Below are 18,654 nucleotides of genomic sequence, written 5' to 3' on the forward strand. Positions count from 1 at the left end.
CCCTTTTGGGTGCCATCCACCCCTCCTCAATTCGCTTACCTTCCAGTAACCTATCCCAGGAGACTTTCCGCAGTCTGGCCTTCAGTTGGCCAAAGTTGGCCCCCTTGAAGCCCCAGCTTCTAGTGCTCGACCTGCTGCCCGTCCGCAGTCCCCTGATCTCAAAGCAAAGGATGGAGTGATCACTCGCATCCAGAGCTCCCCTAATCTGTATTTCATCTCCTTTTGTCTTGAATATGGGGAACTTCACAAATGTTGACAAATTCTTGTAAAACCTGAAATGTTTATGCATCTCTAAATCTTCACCTAGAGAACTATGGAACTCCATGGATGGAGATTTGAGATGGATTACAGAAAAAGCTTCTTGTCTCAGTGCATTGTTAATTTGCCCCGACAAGATACAGTGCTGGCTGGCTATGAGAATGGCTTCAAAAGGGGACCAGAAGGACAATGCCACTATTACTCATGATGCATGTCACTTGCTTGGAACATGAGTGACATGACACGGTGGCATTCTTGCCTGCTTGGAGCCTTCTGATTGGCCACAGTACTGGCCCACATGGGCCTTGGGTCTTACGCACTGTCATTATCTGTCAGAACATGGGAAGGTAACAAAGAATTGCCACCATGTGCTGGCCCACATGGGCCTTGGATCTTATGCACTGTCATTATCTGTCAGAACATGGGAAGGTAACAAAGAATTACCACCATGTGTTGTAATTTTTCAGCGCATGCCAGATCTCATGCAAAGTTCTCTGACAGTGTGTGAAGGTGCATCCAGAAAAGCGAGAAGGCACTGGTGTCTCACCAGGATATGACAAGCGCATCACGAGGAGCAAGTCCTGCATTACGAGGAAGAGTCTTGTGTCACCTTCTACGTGGGAAGCCCGGAAAGCTTTGACAGGTTTAGTTAGCATTACTGGTGATTAGATGATCTCACTTCAAGCAGGCAGCAAATGCTCCGGCTGCCTCAAAATCCTCACCGCTTGGTGTCTTTGCCATCTGTCCATAGCAAGACGTTTTGTCAGGTTCGCCATTTGTCAACAAGTGCCACGAACTTGCTTAGGTTGGTTTACGGTTGCAAAGTATATCAGCAAAATACAACTATAGCGTGTCTGCAGCACAAATAGACAAAGGGAATGAACTCATGGGCAAGATCTCCAGCGGTTTTTGCATCTTTAGGGAATCCTCTGAAAGAAATCAGCGTTTGCCCGCGAAGGCTTTCAGAGTAATTGATAGCTGTGGTCTATATCTGATAGCCAGACTTTCTGCCTATTTCTTATTGCACCGTTCACTTGCATGGGCGACAGAGGCACCAAAAATATTTCATGTTCTGATAGTCCAACCTGCTACTGATAAGGAGTAAAAAGGGGTTGTCTGTTTATGAATGCCTTTCCTCCAATTTGTGTCAACAGGAGATGCTCAATCCACTTGTGAATCGCCCAGAAAACTTTGTTTGTAGACCTACCTAATTATTGATGGGGGAAGTCTATCATTTTTATAGGATTTCTATTTATGAATTGATTTAAAAAATAAAGTTTGTAAAGTTTTGCAATGTGTACAAAATTTGTATATTAGGGAAATATAGGTGATTATATATATATATATATATATAGTTTCATTTATTTCTTCTCTATTCTGTCAAGAAGCCAAGTTTCTCTGGGCGGTCCACACAATATAGAATACAAAAAATCTTGTGAAATGTTAACCTATAAAATATTGTGTGTTAAAGACAATTTGCATGAAAATAAATGTGCATTTCCATGCTAAAATGTAGAATAATGTAGAAAATGGAGAGCACAAACTCTGTGTTCGAATACATGACAAGGATCAGAGATGAACTAATTCTTCTCTCTCTAGGTTCACTGATGATGCTACAGCTTATTCGTTTATATATTGTACAACCTTTATTTATTGGACTTGCCTATCACATATCTACATTTCTATCAGATTTTGCTGTTTTGCTTCTCCATGGCTCTAGTATAAGATGGTCCTAGACTCTTATACTAGTTAGGATAGGCTGGACGTGCACATGGTGGGCATGTCGTGAACGGAGCCAGCTGGTGCTGGAGGTCAGACTAGATGGCCCAGGAGACCCCTCTGACTCGCTCTGTTTCTATGTTTCTTGATTGAACCAACGTTGGTATATTTTGGTGGTTTTCCTAAAGATCTGTTTTTAAAGTTTAAGATTTAATTGCACATCACCTTGGGAAGCTGCTGGAGGCATTTCTAGACATCTCTCCCCAAATCTCTACCCTGTCTGTCTTTAGTTCTTTGGGTTGGCACCTAAGTGTCAGGTTTTCAAACTGGAGTTTAAATGTTTAGTGCCCTGCAGCTTTCTGATTTTTTCTTTGTTTCATTTTGCTTTCTTTTGGGGTGAGGCAATTAAAAACATCACTGCAAAGACTGAGTCATGCTAAACATATCTGTGTTTGGATTTCCCTTAATTCCATAATTTTTACCGAGTATTTCAGAAGTCCTTCTAGGACACCAATGCAATTAGTCTTGGACAAACTAGGTTGATTTTTAAAATATATATATGCATCTCTTTCTCTTAATTTATATAGAAAGAGCATGGGGTATGTTGGATGAACTGTGCATTTTTTCTGATATTCTGCTCAAAATTATCTTACTGATCAGTACTTGATGTGTTTGCTGGTTTCACCTGACTTGTTAAAGCGCTAGTAGGAATGGGCACATCTGTTTATTTCATTTTCTCCCTACTTTGGGTTTTTGAAATCTTTCTCCCTCTTATGTGAAGAACTTTGCAAGCTCCTCTCAAAACTACACTGGAATGACTTTTTCACATGCAACAGTCAAATTTGGTAGGGACAACCATTCCCAACATGGAGAGGTCCTTCTTCCACTTGTCTGCCATGGAACTGCTAAATATATTTACCTCTCATGGGGGTGGGGGGATGTAACCCCACTTATGTACAAATATGGTTTAACACACAGAGAATAAACACAAGTAATCTTAGCAATGCACTCAAAGACTTTGAACATACTTAGTTGGTTTTCTCCCACAATCAGTTCTAATGGATGAACGAACAAAATGTCACAATTTTGTCCTGAATCCATAGAAGTTCATGAATTTTGTTAAGATCTTATCAAAGCCAGTTTAAGACTGCTGATGCGGCGTCGTGGTTGAGAGTGTGAGACGGGGACTCAGGCAGGCCTGGTTCTAGTCCCCACTCAGTCGTGGTGCCAACTGGGTGACTTTGCACCAGGCAAAGATGCTCAGCTCAACCTACCTCACAGGGTTGTTGTTTGTTTATTTATTTGTACACATATTTATAGCCACCTGTAACTGCAGAGGCCTTCTTAGGCAGTTAATTCCTTGTTGTGGGGATAAGATTGGGAGCAGCAGAAGAATGATGTAAGCCTCTTTGAGTTTTAACCATCAGAAAAAAGTGGGATAGATATTTAGTCAATCAATCAATCAAAAAGAAATTATCAGCTATCTTTGCCTGTGAACACTTTGAGAAATCCTTCCCCAAGTCCACCATCTTCAGCAAGCCTTTGGCTAAACTGTATATTTTCTACACTATGCAAAACTCATACTCAACTAGTGATGAGTAAATACAACTGAAAGACCTTCTCACACCTTCCCAGTTTACTCCTCACCTTATTTCCCCTGTGCCTAATTTTAGGGGCAAGGCACAACCTTCTTTTCCTTGGTCAAAGAAGGAGAGAAAAAGTGAGCATATTGATTAACCAGATTAAGTTCCTAGTATTAATTGATTTAAAAAGAAAGTGGATTTCTCTTCGCTTTGTAATTGCTGAGCCGCTCTTTCTTGTGACCTCTGTCATGCATGCATGTCTGCGGTGTTACTTGATTGTCTCGTGGGTGTTTCATTCTGGGCGGGGCAAGAGCAGTTTTTAATAGCTTTGCTTTATCAGACTATATATATATACATGTGTATGCATGCAACAGCATCTGGGGCAAAATAACACTGCACCTCTGCTCTTCAGCCACCTGCAAGAACCTGAAGGCGATCCAAGAGGAGGCACCCGCGTTCAACCAAGAACTTGACGCCCACCCCATCCATTGAGTTGCGCTTATCCTTCTGCCAGCAGTGAAGAGGAATGGTGCTTTATCTTAGGTTCCTAGTATCCGCTCTCATTACAGTCACTGGATACCCGGTTTTATTTCTGGTGTGTACTATCATCCAGTATGTCAAAACTGTGGTACCTCCTGGAATTGAGCAGCCATTAAAGGTTCGCTTGTACCACACTTTCATAATCTCAGTGCTCCTTTGGGTAAGTTTTTATGATCTTTAGAACTCAGATGACCACTATGGAAATGTTATATATCAAGGCTATTGTTTTCCCAGTTGCAATGTATGGTTGTGAAAGCTGGACCATAAGGAAGGCTGAGTGCCGAAGGATTGAGGCCTTTGAATTGTGGTGCTGGCGGAGACTCCTGCGAGTCCCTTGGACCGCAAGGAGATCAAACCGGTCAGTCCTAGAGGAGATCAACCCTGGCTGCTCTATGGAAGACCAGATGCTGAAGATGAAACTCAAATACTTTGGCCACCTAATGAGAAGGAAGGACTCCCTGGAGCAGAGCCTCATGCTGGGAACCATAGATGGCAAACGAAGACGGGGACGGCAGAGGATGAGGTGCCTGGATGGGGTCACTGAAGCAGTGAGCGTGAGCTTAGGTGGACTCCGGGGGATGGTGGAGGACAGGGGAGCATGAAGGAATGTTGTCCATGGGGTTGAGATGGGTTGGAAATGACTTCGCTAAACAGCAACAACCTTGGTGGGTCTACCATGGGTTTTGGGTTCTACAGAACTTCCAGGTTCAGAGGCACTCTACTGGCAACCACTTAATGGAGAGCAAAGAAAGAAGTCGCCATCACCTCTATACCTGATTTGTGAGCTTGTTTGTATATGTAATAACCCGGTGCGAACCTATAGGCTACAATCAACATCTGAGGCCCTTCTCAGAGTGGACATTTGTAGGATGGCAAAAAATTCAAAACAAAACCAACCCCCCCCCCAAAAAAACTAGGCCTTCCAAGTGGTGGCCCCACTGAATACTTTTCCCAGTGAGGAGCCTCCTGGCACCAACATTGGCATCATTTTAGCACCAGGTTAAGATTTTCCTCTAGTTCCAGTATTTAATGGCATATGCTTGGGCAATTTAATATTAAGGTGTATTGTTACTATTTGTCATGTCCTGGTAGAGTTATTGTCTGTTGCTTTTACTTGTTTCAGGATTTCCTTTAAAAATACTATGCTAAAAATTTTCTGACCAGTATGCCGTAGCACTGAGAGTGTTGATGGGAAGATCTGGGTTCCAGTCCTTTCTGGGAGACCTTGGTCCAAGCACTCACTCTCAAGCCTAGCCTACCTGCAGGGTGGTTGTTGTGAGGATATGTAGGCTGACTTGATTTTCTCACAAGAGGATTGAAAGGAAGGCTATACATGCAATCTGCTCTTAGTAATATGTTTGTCATGTTGTGAAATGCCTGGAAAGTTTGGGCTGCCAGACGGTGTAGAAATGCAATGAACGTATTTGATTATGGAATGTGTTGGCTGCAGGAAGCAGGGTGCTGACGTGATGTGGAGGAACCTTTCTCAGTGGCAGGAAAGCAATGGCAGGACCAGGTTATGGCCTTTGCACCTCGCTGTAGGCTTCAGAGATAGGCGATAATTCATTCTGTTCACGTGTCATGAAGTGGAGCCAAGTTCAAACTTTGTAACCCAAGCAATTGCTAGTTGCTAGTTGTTCTGTGCCATCAAGCTGCCTCTGACTTACAGCAAGTCAGTGAAAAGTCTCCAGCATCTCCCTTCCATGTCAGCCCTGGGCAAGCCTTGTAAATGCACAGCTGCGGCTTCCTTGAAGGAGTCAAGCTTAGTTAATCCTCCCATATTCATAGATTCCGAATTTTGTAATGGAGTTTTCGGATCAAAAATGTGTGCAAAGGTCCATCTGTTGAGGGAAATATGAAATGCGTTGGGAACTATTCAGTGCAATGCACTGGGAAAGCTGCTTTAATAAGTTTATGTTTGGCAAAAGTCAACAATATATTTAGAGAAATTTGAATTTCCAAGCAATCTTTGCTTCTAAAGTTTCTTTGTGTGTTTTAAAAATCACAATGTTTGACATGAGCCAAGCTTAGGCATAGAGAAATCTTGACAGCCTGAGGCAAAGCCAATGTAGAATTGAGAAAGAGGTAAACTGAGAAGAGTCGGAACAGATAACCCATCCTTAACAGCAAAGGCAGTCTTCCAGAATTATTAGCAGAGAACAAATAAAATTTTCTGTAAATATTCCTCCTTCCCATAGCAAAGTCTGCTAACAGAATTTGGAAATGTTTAAAGCTAGAGATGTGCATAGTTCTTTAAAAAGTGGCAGTGGAGGCAAATTGAATAAGCTGTATCATGTCATTCATCTGCACATGAAAATGAGCGAGGAAGCTGGAAAAAAGAAAAGAAAAGAAAAAAGAAAAGGGGGAGCACACACATGGAAAGCTATTTGTAAAATTTTCACTGCAAGCCATAAGTGTGACCTAATTGATTTGTAAGAGATTTAAAGATTTTTTATGCCAGGCATTTATTGTATACTCAGAACGCCGCATGAGGCTGTAAGCATGAGAATGCATGTGTGTATTGACCCTGTTGAGGAAAGTCTGATATTTCCTTGAATGGTGGAATGACACCTTGAGGCATTTGTGCAATTCTGTTATAATAGGCTTGCATCTGCATTACAATCCATTTAATCTATGCTTTTTGGTTTGTCCACACATGGACAGAAGCGAATTTTTATACAAATGCATTCATGCAAAACAGATCCACGCTCTCCAAAATTTGCAAGTTCGCCCAAAATGTGTAACCAGCTCTCAGAGCATGCATTTTCATGCTTTATCCTAAGAGGAGTAATGCATATATTTGTTCTTGAAGCCCCAGTACTAAGTGTGTGTAGAATTATAGAACTCTTTATTTTAAAAATCTACCCCATCAGTATAGCTCAAAGCAACTCTGTCATGGGACCTGCAAATCAGGTTTTCAGTCATTGGCACCCCCTTGAGTTGGCTGCAGATTTCTCTGAGCTCCATATCAAAATCAGAAGCCTTGGGAAGGAGGCAGCTTGAGAGCATCAAGGGGAAAAGCCACATGGCTTCAAATAACCAAGGAGTGAAGCCAAAGAAGGTGGCAGGGACAACAGGCAGTAACGCACCTTCCCTTCCGAAGGCTAGGAACAAGAACTGCGTGGTGCATAGCTGGTCTTGCCTGGTGAGGAAGCGTAAGGCATGCCACAGCCGCCAGGACCTGCTGCTCGAAGGGACACGGTCAACTGCCGTTGATCGGTCAAACGTTGCAGCCAAAGTCCCTTGTCCCTCAGCCCAAGAATGGTGATAATTGTGATAGATCTGCAGAACTTGTGGCCCACTGAGTTGCCTCTAACCACTGAGTCACAGACTGTGAGTTGTGGTGTTTCACGAGTCCCCTTTTTTCTTTTCCGGTGGGCTACAAAACAACTACTTAGCCCCCCATAGGTGGTCATCTCGGTTACCCTGCCTTTCCCATTTGATGGCTTCCACAGACTAATCCCTCATACCTCTCTTCTTGTTCCCCCTTTGTGTTGCTGTGGCTGCTGCTGCAAACAGGGAATTGTTCTAGAGAAACTGAGACTCTACAACCGTCTGTCTTTCTCGCGGCTTGTATTAAAAGGATTGCCAACTTGCAAGGATTCATCACTATCCATTCAGGACCAGAAATTTGATGAGGTGCCAGTGAGAATTTATCAATCTAAGGAAACATACACTACAAAGCGAAAAGCTTTCTTATTCTTCCATGGAGGAGCTGGTACACATGGAACCCTTGGTAAGAACACCCTGCTTAAGGGGTGATTAAGAAAGAACATTAATTGCTTGCTCTGCTAAGTAAACATGGTTTACTCTTGCTTCAGTGGACCTTTTGTGAAACTATCGCGTGACTGGGAAGCCCCCATCCACCTTCCAGGTTCAGATTTTTTTTCTTCTTTCACAGCTTGGTCATGCTTGTTATGGTTTCTGTTCCCTTCTATATGGTTTCTATATTGTTGGAACTCTCACACATCCTAATTTTAAAAATGCTCACTTGCAGATGACTATGAAAAAATTATGCGGTATATTGCGAAAGAAGGTAATGCAGTGGTCGTAGCTGTCGCGTAAGTACCATCTTCATGCTGCTATGCCTCATGATGAAGTTGTGATAAAAGCTTTCTTCCAAATCTTTGGAAATGATTTGTTTCCCCTGCAAAAGCAAAGGCTTCTGCCAGTTCCTCGGGGCTGTTTGGAACTTCTTCTGGGATTGCTGGCTTTCCTTGCATTGGTGCATCTCTCCAGCATCAGCTGCCCACGCCACCACATGGCCTTATGGGAAGTCCCGGAGAGACAAAAACAAACCTCATAATTATGGCCTCATAATTAAGTTAAGCAGAAGAACCCAAAATCCCTGCTATGAGAATTTCACAGCAATCTTCTCCCCCTTGGTTGTTTCTGAGAGCAACTTCTTTTCTATCAAATGTAAAAATTGTTGGGCTGTGGAAAAGGCAAAAGAATTGTTAGCACGACTGGATTGAGCTCTTGCACATCAATCTTTTCTAGAAGTTAACCCTGATTTTACTTACGTTAATAACCAATCACATCACTATGCATTTGGTTCCACTGCATGCGGCAATCCACCCATGCTCCACCCTCCAACGAATCTTTTCAAAAGAACAAGTTGAATGGAAATGGGGAAAATGAAGATTCGGAGGGGGCACCGCACCATGAAATGCTTGAAACAAGGACAGGAAAGTGAAAATGGAATTTCAGAGTGTTGACCATGAAATTTTGAAATGGTTAGATTTTCTTTAGGTTTAGGTTTAGGTTTTAGGTTTTCAGACTCACACTAGAAAACAAACAGGCAGTTGCGGGTAAGGCAAGGACATCTCATTTCCTCCTGACCCCCATTGATTGACACAATGCTCCTAATTAGGGTTTTCTGAGGGATCTATTTTGAGGGTAGGAATTCGTCAGTTCTAGAGTCAGTGAAGGACCAGGCGCTCAAAGCTCCTCCATGAAAGAGCAACTGGCATTCCAATAACCCAATCAGGTAATGATTAATTTCATCTGTCATGTCAGGGTGCAATCATGTACATGATTAGGCATTTTAAAAAACTTATGACTCCTTACATGCTCCAGCCAATATGATTAAGACCATAATGAATTGATGAATCACCCTAGTCAAAGGTCTTAGGGTGGCCCAGAAAAATGAAGCAAGAATTAAACAAAGGCTAAATCTTGATAATAAAACAAATTTAAGCACTGCTTTTAAAAGCAGCAACAAATGCCAACCTTTAGGAGATAAATAACTGAGCAGGCAGAAAGAGGAAATATGGTTTTACATGTAGCATAAAAGGGAAGGGGAGGGGCAGCATTCAAACATCTTTGAAAGGAAATGGGGGAAGAATCCAGGTAAAGCAAGTCCAATGGTCTTTTCCACTTACCTTAATCCAAATTGCTCAGGTCAGAGGACATTTTGTTTCCTTGTTGAGTTATTAGGTAATTTCCTTCCTTTATTAAGAACCACAAATTGCTGCCATAGAAACAAAGAAACAGAGCGAGTCAGAAGGGACCTACTGGGCCATCTAGTCTGACCCTGACTCCAGCTGGCTCGGCTCATGACATGCCCACGATGTGCACGTCCAGCCTATCCTTGAACACCCGCACCGATGGGGCCTCAACCACCTCCTGGGGAAGCCCATTCCACACCCTCGGGGTCCCGACCATCAGGAAGTGCTTCCTGGCATCCAAATGGAACCTGGTTCCCTGAGCTTTGCTCTGTTGGAGCGCATCCTGCCTTCCTCTGCAGGGGAGAACAGGTCTCTACCCACCTCCGGGTGACATCCCCTCACAGACCTGTATGTCGCCAACAGAGCCCCTCGGAGTCTCCTCTTCTCCAGGCTGGAGAGACCCAGTTCCCTCAGTCTCGCCTCATATGGCATCCCCTGCAAACTGGCCACCAACCTTGTGGCCCTGAGCTGCACTGACTCTAACCAGGCTATATCCTTCCTGTAATGAGGGGCCCAAAACTGAGCTTCCATAGAACCTGAAGTGCCTGGTCCTGCCTAATCTTGGAAGCTAAGCAAGGTCAGGAGTGGTTAGAATCTGGATGGGAGACTTGAGTCCTACACTGAACTCAAGTCTCCCAGTGCTTCGGGACAGGTTATTTTTCCAGCAGCAGATCGCACAGGAACTACACAAAAGAGAAAGGAGATCCCTGAGCCTGTGCAAAGTGTAGCTTTATTGAGACATTATTTATTTATTTATTTATTTATTTATTTAAACTGTGTGTATGCTGTCCTTCACTATCGCGCCTCAGGACAGCTTACAGGATTAAAAGCAAAAACCATAAGAACAATCAGTAAACAATACGATACTATAAAATTATCAATGCCAATACAAATAAATCCAATCAAAACAAAAGTGACTGTAAAATGATGAAAATACTGCTTTTTAAAATAACAATTAAATTAAAAGGTTTTAATCTGGCGCCAAAAAGAATATAGGGTTTAGCACCCAGTTCTACCTCTAAACCCTCAGCTTGGGTAAAAGAGATCTTGCCTTTAAATTGCTTGCAAGACATAACAAGAAATTTGTGAAACACCCCTGGAAAAGATGCGGTGGAACAAGCTCGTGCATTCATTCCTGATGGCAGTGTTCCAAAATCCAAAGATATGGGGTGAGGATAGGATGATAAACTTGCAGGATTTTCATTCGATCCTAAAATATTCTTGTTGGATGTTATGGACATGAAAGCCATGCATCCAAGAAATGAATTAACGCCCTTATTTTCATGGTAACGAAGTTCCAAACAACAGCACACTGGAAAATTAACAGAATAACATCAACTATGCAAGGATGGTACGATATGGGAAATGTCAACCACAAATTAGGTCTCAAAACTGGGATGCTAAATAGAATTGACCCTATTTTGGAAATGGCTACTTAGGTTCTTTATTGGTGGCATACATATTCATTACTGATATCCCAGGCAGTAAACCTTTGTAAGACCTTTTGCTATTTCTAATTCTCATTTTCTTGATACTTATTTGTTAAGAGACACACTTCATATTGGAGCCTAATATTGTTCTACTTAAAGACGATGCATTAAAACTAATAAGACATTAATTTAATTGAATCACTTCTAAGTATGATAAAGTCTTGATCTAACACCCCCATTAGTGAAACTGTACACACGAGAGATTATATTATGCATTTAAGAATGATGCCAAAGAGTATTTTCAAGAAGAAAACAGGAATTTTTTATTTTATTTTGTACGCCTTGTTTCAGATCAAGAGCAATAACAACCTTCTTTGTTCTCTTTAGATATGGTCTTGGCCCAGAGAATCCTTACCCAAACCAGTTTTACGAATGTCTAAATGCCACTTTCCACTTAATGAAGCATGTGGATGATTATCACATTGATGCGTCCCGTATTATCCTCAGTGGAGACAGCTGTGGAGCAAATTTTGCAACTCGGATTTGCCAGGTACTGGCGGGCAGAGAAGACCTCCCCAAAATTCACGCTCAGGTTCTAATCTACCCAGCACTGCAGGGAATGGATTTTGATTTGCCCTCATACCAGCAAAATGCCAGAGCGCCTCTCATGTGGCGAGAGATGGTCCCCTATTTCTGCTGCCTTTTCCTCAACAAGCAACCATCCTTGACCACCAACATTCTGGAGGGCCAGCACGTTCCTGAAGAAATGAGGCAGAAGTACAGGAAGTGGGTGAGTGGCGACCTCGTTCCAGAAGAATTCAAAGTCAGAGGCTACAAACCACGAGACCCGGCCTCATACACATTTAAGCCGGAAGTATACGAAGAAATGAAGACCATTTTGGACGTGATGTTTTCGCCGCTTTTCGCCGAGGATGATGTCATCCAGAAGCTCCCCCAGACATGCATTTTGACCTGCGAGTATGACGTTCTGCGGGACGATGGGCTGCTGTACAAGAAGCGGCTGGAGGACAACGGTGTCCCCGTAAACTGGATCCATATTGAGAACGGCCTGCATACAAGCGCCGTCACCTTTGGCTATGGGCTATTGACCCTTCCATCAGCAAAAAGAATTGTGCAGGACATTGCAGAAGTCGTTAAAAACTTATGAGGCCAACACATGTTGTACCACTTTTCCTCCGCCATATTTATTGGGAAGGTGGGGGCTATATACCATTCCCCACCCACAGAATGCGCCAGAAGAAAGCTAGGCCAGGGTATTGAGGACAATGGTGACCAGTTAGAACAGCAGAAGCTCAAAGAAGAAAATAAACCCTGAGGGAAGAAGCTGTCCATTCATGCTCTGGAGGAATTTCACTGTCATTAGAGTTAATTAAGTCACTGAGTGATTGATTGCACGTTTCTATGGTGACCAATCTACAAAGTTCTCAGGGCTATTCAGAAAACTTAAACTACCTTCACTTTCCTTGCTAGATTGCTTCCAAATGCTCAGCTGAAGAGAAGGACTGAAAATTTTCTGCAAATATTTCTAAGCTCTTACCTTTCCTCACCCCTCAGGAAAAAGACAACCAATTTGCAGAAGTACCACTGAATAACTTCTGTCATGTTCTTGGAGGATGCAAAATCAAGCAAACAAGCTGCTTGATGAAATAAAATTATAAAAGCCCTGATGATCTCCGTTGTACCTGGTCCCTCCATCTAGCTGGAATTTTGCTCAGATGTGCTTTCCTTCTTGCTGGCTGCCTTGAATCTTTCTGCCTGAGCTTTAAAAAAGATTAAATGCTTCCCACCCGCCCACCCCCATGCCAAAGGTGACGTGATCACCCTTTCTGGGTTTCTTAAGCTCACTGGAATTCTTTGAACATCGATCTATATAGCTATCTATTTATTAAAAACTGTTCTATACCGTTTGCTACCAAATGGTCTTGGGACAGTGTTACAGTAAAACTAAGTGGAGCACAGTATCCATTGTATAAAATAAAACCCCACTTAAAATTCCAATCTAAACCTTAAAATACTGGAAAAATAAAAAGGTTTTGGTCTGACATCGAAAAGAGTTAAGTGTAGGCACCAGGCGAGCCTTATCTGGGGAGCGTATTCCACATGGGAGGTGGATTTCAGCTCACCTTCATTTCTGCTAGTTTGTCTGTTCATTTGCTAGAAGTGGGAAAGTGTTCATTTTTCAAAGTGCAGACTTTCCCATCGTTAAGCAAAGTGGGAACCCACATTTTCGTTTTTTGGAATTTTGGAAGTGTGGTTATTTATTTATTTATATTAAAACATTTATTTATTTATTTATTTATTTATTTATTTATACATGAATTTGGAATTTTGGAAGTGCGGTAATTTGTTTGTTTGTTTGTTTATACATGGATTTATAGGCTTCCTAGAATTGCCGAGGCCTTCCTAGGCAGGTTACATATTTTTTAGAATGTGTGTATTTCTTAAATGTACATTAAAGCTGTGCATTTTAACATGATGTATTTCTTAATATGTGTGCTTGCAAACTACCTATTTTGCACGCACGAAGACAAAGGACATGCACTCCCGTTCCTGTTAGGGGTTATCAGCGGGGTATTTTGAAGAGCCTGCGGAACTGAAGCTAAATTCTCCTGCATCCTCATCTTCACCTTGCATCTTGGTACAATGTGCTTGAGAAGGGAAAGGCCCCCGGAACCAGGCACTCAGAAGGCTAACCTGGCTTTAGTCCCAGCCTGCCTGAGCATCCCATCTGCTGCCATCCCAAACAAGCCTCTGCCTGTCACACCTTAGTGCTGGGCTGAAAACCTTCTCTCGTTTTCACGGGAAGCTTCTTCCCACACCGCTGCACGGAAGATGCTCGTGGAGCAACCGTCTCAGCAACCCTACTACGAGGACTGCAGGCGAGGAGGAATGTGCCTTCCATTTCCCAACCCGTTGACTCCAACATGGGCAAAATGCATTGCTCCCACAATCCCTACGGTGGCCATGAAGGCCTTCTGCCCACCCCAGCTTTTTATCCATCCATCCATTGACTGAGATGGCGTTACAGAGGCACAAATGTTTTCCTGCGAAATGCCACTTCTAATATTTCTTCAGCCGGCATCCAAGCGGAGATGGGATTGCTCTCTGAAGTACTGAGTCCATTAACATGGACACCTAGACGAAGATCCTGTGGGGATTCCCTGGTGGACTCTCAAGCAATATCAACCCAACCTGGACAAGCTCAGCTTCCGCGAGTTGACTGCATCGTGCGCCCCCAAGAATTAGGAGTGTCCTGGCCTTCCGCCACGGCCTTGTTCAGTGACGTGGAGCAAAAGAGCGATGTGGATGTGAAAGAAAGGTGCAGCTCATGTATTTGTCGCATTCTCCTTGCTGTGTAGATGTTCTATCAACACTGAAGTTATGATCATGTTTTAATATGGTTTTTAGAGTACACGATTCCGAGAGCCCTTTGGCTAACGAATGGTATATGAAAGCTTATGTAAATAAATGATAGCAGATGGAACAGGGCTTTGGCTTTTCATTGGCTTCCTTCATGTAACTTCCATCTTGTGATGCCTTTGCAGATTAGATTGAGCGTTCCTGTTGATGGATTATTTATTTATTTATTTATTTAGGATATTTATATGCCGTCCTTTGCAAAAGCCTCAAAATACAAATATCACCATATACCAATATTTATTTATTTTATTTATTTATTTAGAAAGCTAAATAAATATGTATCAGAAAATTAAATATACCATTAGATATGTATATTTACTGAATATTTAAATAATTAGAAACATAGAAACAGAGCGAGTCAGAAGGGGTCTCCCAGGCCATCTAGTCTGACCTCCGGCACTTGATTGTTTTCACAATTTCCTCTCTTCTTAATTGTGTAAGAAGATACTTGGCTTGCATTGTCTTGTCTTCAAATTATGCAAGCAGCCCTGCATAAGGCATTCCCTCCCCTCCTCTTCAATGCATCCCACATCTTTCTGATGTCTTTGTTCTGAGCTGTCAGATTTGTGCCCTAAGTTGAACTCTTTCTTCATCACCCTGCTTCCAACTCACCCAATGCCTGAGTTGTAACTCAGTGAGGAAGTTCCATTAACTCCACCTCCTTGACCAGGCATTTTGATGGTAAGGATCAGGCTTCATCTATGGAGTACTGAACATGTTCTGAAGGCTTTACAGCAGATCTAAGCAGACAGCTTTTGAAACTTTCTTTACTTGAATTAGACAGGGTGTTGTGATACCGGGTGCTCCATAAGAAGTTGTTCTCAGGTAGCATCAATCAGATTCCCCCGGGTCCTAGGAGAAACTCTGCTCATGTGGAGAATTGATTCCAAACTGGAGACCCTCCCCTCTCTTCCCTTCCTTTCCAAAAAGGCTTGACCCCACCCTAAGGGAGGTTCATGCTGCTTGTGGGCCAGATGGCAGTTAAGCAAGATTTTCCTTAACTGGGTGGCTCCTGTGGCTTGATGCTGGCTCACTTGAATTCACACCCCTCTTCCTCAAACTGTTCTACAGTGACTCCTCACTACAAACCCAAGGTAGTTTGGTTCTCTGCAACTGTCTGTGTCTGAACAATCTTGCTTGTTAAGCTTGACATTTCCATGCCACATTCCAACCCCTCTCCACCTAATTTGCATCCCAAGTCTGAGCTTTCTACTGTATTCGATTTGATCAATACAGGCAGGGCATCATCTGATGTGTCTGCACATAACCTCAAAGGATTATGGGCATTCAGCAGAAGGACACAGAGCACATTGCTGCCTCTCTGCATGTCTTCTCACCTTTCCCTCCAAGAAATGGAGATGGCTAATTTGGCCATCTAAATATGTTTCCCCTCCTTGCAAGGAGGTGATGCTGAGGCAGCAGCAGGAGTCTTTGGAGAACAGTGCCTCACTCCAACCCCAACCCAGAGACCAGCTCCAGAGATGGTCCGCGGAGCCCATGCTGGCTTCAGGTGTGGAGAGAGGGCCTAAGGTCTGCATCCCAGCTCTGGCCCCTGAGTGTTTCCCCGGGGCTGCAGACTGGACTCTGACCTGTCCTATGGCTCCCCAGACAGTGTGGGAGGCCATAGACTACAACCTCCCTCCCTTTGAGCTCTTATGCACATAGCAGTGAGAAAAACGTTGGCCACATTATGGGATCTTATCTAATTGTGCATAACCAGCCTTTCAACTGGATGCCCTGGTAAAGTAATTCAGTGATAAGCTGTATGCTATCTCTGATCAAAACAGGAATTGCACCTGCCACAGTTTCAGGGCCTCCCTCCCTCCCTCATGTGGGCACATTCTATATCGACCTGCGGTGGCAAAAATCTTCCCTGAAGTCCTACCAGGGGCAAGGACTTCTGGTGCCCTGCCAGGAATGCTCCAACTCAGAGGATCACGTTCATCCTCTAAAGAACAGGGGAAGTGTGGAGGCAAAGGTGGCCTCTGGGCCTCTTCCACACTGCAAGTCTTAGGTGGCTGATTTTATTTATTTATTTAAAACATTTTTATGCTGCTCCCATCGCAACAAATCCTCGGGGCAGCTCACAACAAAAACAAAATACATAAATATAACAAACAGTGAAAATATTAAAACCTGGTGCATCTCGGCTTAAAAGATTTAAAATCCTATAAATATAAATAAATTAACAATTAAAACAAGTTTTAAATAAAAGGGTCTTAGCCTGGCGCCGAAAAACAAATAACGATGGCACCAGGCGGACCTCTCTGGGGAGTGCATTCCACAGATGGGGCGCCACCACAGAGAAAGCCCTCCTCCGAGTACCTACCCTCCTAATATCATTCACAGAGGGTTCCCGGAGAAGGGCATCTGCTGCTGATCTCAAGGGGTGAGAGGGCATATATGGGCACAAGCGTTCCTTTAGATACCCAGGTCCCAAGCCGTTTAGGGCTTTATAGGTCATAACCAACACCTTGAATTGGGCCGGACTTCAATTGGGAGCCAGTGGAGCTGACGGAGAACTGGGGTTATATGAGAACAACGCCCAGTCCCCATCAGCAGTCTGGCAGCTCTATTCTGCACCAACTGAAGTATCTGGACCGTCTTCAAGGGCAGCCCCACATAGAGCGCGTTGCAGAAATCTAATCGGGAAGTTACCAGTGCATGTGTCACTGTCGCCAGGCAGTCGTTCTCCAGGAAGGGACGCAGCTATCTAAGCCTTTTGTATCTGCTCACACAGAGGAGAGCGAGGCATTGGTGGGATTCATCATGTCCAAGAGGTCCCCTCCTCATTCCCCAGAATGCCTCTCCAGCATTGGCCCCAAGGTCGGTCTTGCAATCTTGAAATCCCAGCCAGCCATGGTCCTGTCCATGCCGCTTGCAAGAGTGACGGGTGGGTGCTCCAAATTTGGAGTCCCTGCTCTGACCCTCAAGAGAATTACCCAGGCTGGAGCTGAGACTCCAAATTATCACATGGTTATCTAGGCGGATTTCCCGGATTGTCTGGCAAGTTCTACAAGATTATGCATTCTGAAGAGAAATCAGATAAGATAGTCTGATACCATCAGGTAAAATCCAGTGAGCAAACAGGGATCAAGTTCTCTTACCCAGAGGATGCGGACTTTGTCTCTCTTCAACTATTTACATAGCGCTTTGCAGCTAAAAGGCCATCAAGGCAGTGTTCAACAATTTAAAACAATAAAAACTTGCAAAAATGCGAGGAAGAACTTGGATGGCGGTGCAGCAGAAGGAGGGCTTGCTGGTCCCCTTGTGTGCCAGTGCTGCCTGTCCCTCCTTGAGAATTTCTCTTTCCTCTGAGCTTAGCTCCATCCCTCACAAAGGCTAAAGGAGGGTTAATTTCATATATTGTTGTAAGTTCTTGTTGCACACTTCCAGTATTGCTCCAGAGGCCAATGGATGTCCTATCAGGAGCAGAACGATGAATGCAGAATCCTGCCACATGAAGCTGCAAAGCTGGAATTAATTTGCTAAATGTCAAAGTCTGGCTAAGCAGTGATGTGAACCGCTTCCTGTATCGCCACTGCAAAAGGCCGTTCGTTACTTCTTTGTGCCCTCTGTTCTTCTTGTTTTCTCCATTCATGAGTCGTTGCAAGAAGGCCACGCCTATCGTGACTGGGTTATTTATCTTCTTGATCAGTTTTCATTCACTCTGCATTGTAACAGGACACATCTCTGCCACACCAACAAAGGACTTCCACTTCCCTTAGGAAATTCTGCCAACTCCTCCTCCTCCTTCCATATGAATTTTATTTATTTATTTATTAAAACATTTTTATGCCGCCCCATTCGCCGAAGCCTCGGGGCGGCTTACAACAATAAGATGCATCTGACTTAGCAGGCTCTGTTCCTTCTGCCAGGGCAAACTGGTTTGCCCATGTCCCTAATTATCTAAAATACATATTTAAATATCTAAAATACACGTTTCCTTGAGTTTCCAGATTGATAATATTCATACTCCTTCCAGTGCCAGGTAAAGACCTTTTTATTCAACCATCATTTTAATAATCAAGCATTTTAGATGTTTTGAGATTTTTTTCTCTTTTTCCTCTCTCCACAGTCACATTTCCTATTCTTTTCCTCCCTTTTCTTTTCTCTTCGTTTATGATGTCCTGTTTTATATTGTTTTAATAATTGTGGTTTTCTTACTGTATTATTGCAATTTTACATTGTGTAAGCTGTCCTGAGCGCTTGTCGGAAGGGCGGGATACAAAT

The 18,654-nt window shown here is 43.3% G+C and overlaps 1 protein-coding gene across 1 annotated transcript; it reads left to right on the forward strand.

Annotated features, from left to right (window-relative positions):
- The first annotated feature begins 7,125 nt into the window (after positions 1-7,125).
- Positions 7,126-12,148, forward strand: LOC123034714 (arylacetamide deacetylase-like 3). Its single transcript, XM_044452301.1, has 4 exons — positions 7,126-7,180; positions 7,684-7,836; positions 8,098-8,161; positions 11,368-12,148. Exons 1-4 carry the CDS (start codon positions 7,126-7,128, stop codon positions 12,146-12,148), a joined length of 1,053 nt encoding a protein of 350 aa, XP_044308236.1.
- The last annotated feature ends 6,506 nt before the right edge of the window (positions 12,149-18,654 follow it).

The sequence above is a fragment of the Varanus komodoensis genome, unplaced genomic scaffold (genome assembly GCF_004798865.1).
Source record: "Varanus komodoensis strain SLA01 unplaced genomic scaffold, ASM479886v1 scaffold71, whole genome shotgun sequence".
Taxonomy (NCBI): domain Eukaryota; kingdom Metazoa; phylum Chordata; class Lepidosauria; order Squamata; family Varanidae; genus Varanus; species Varanus komodoensis.

Coding starts and splice junctions, on each gene's coding strand:
- LOC123034714 (XM_044452301.1), top strand. CDS start 7,126: ATGGCTTCAAATAACCAAGGAGTGAAGCCAAAGAAGGTGGCAGGGACA. Junction 7,181..7,683: donor GGTGGCAGGGACAACAGGCA/GTAACGCACCTT, acceptor TTGTATTAAAAG/GATTGCCAACTTGCAAGGAT. Junction 7,837..8,097: donor TGGTACACATGGAACCCTTG/GTAAGAACACCC, acceptor GCTCACTTGCAG/ATGACTATGAAAAAATTATG.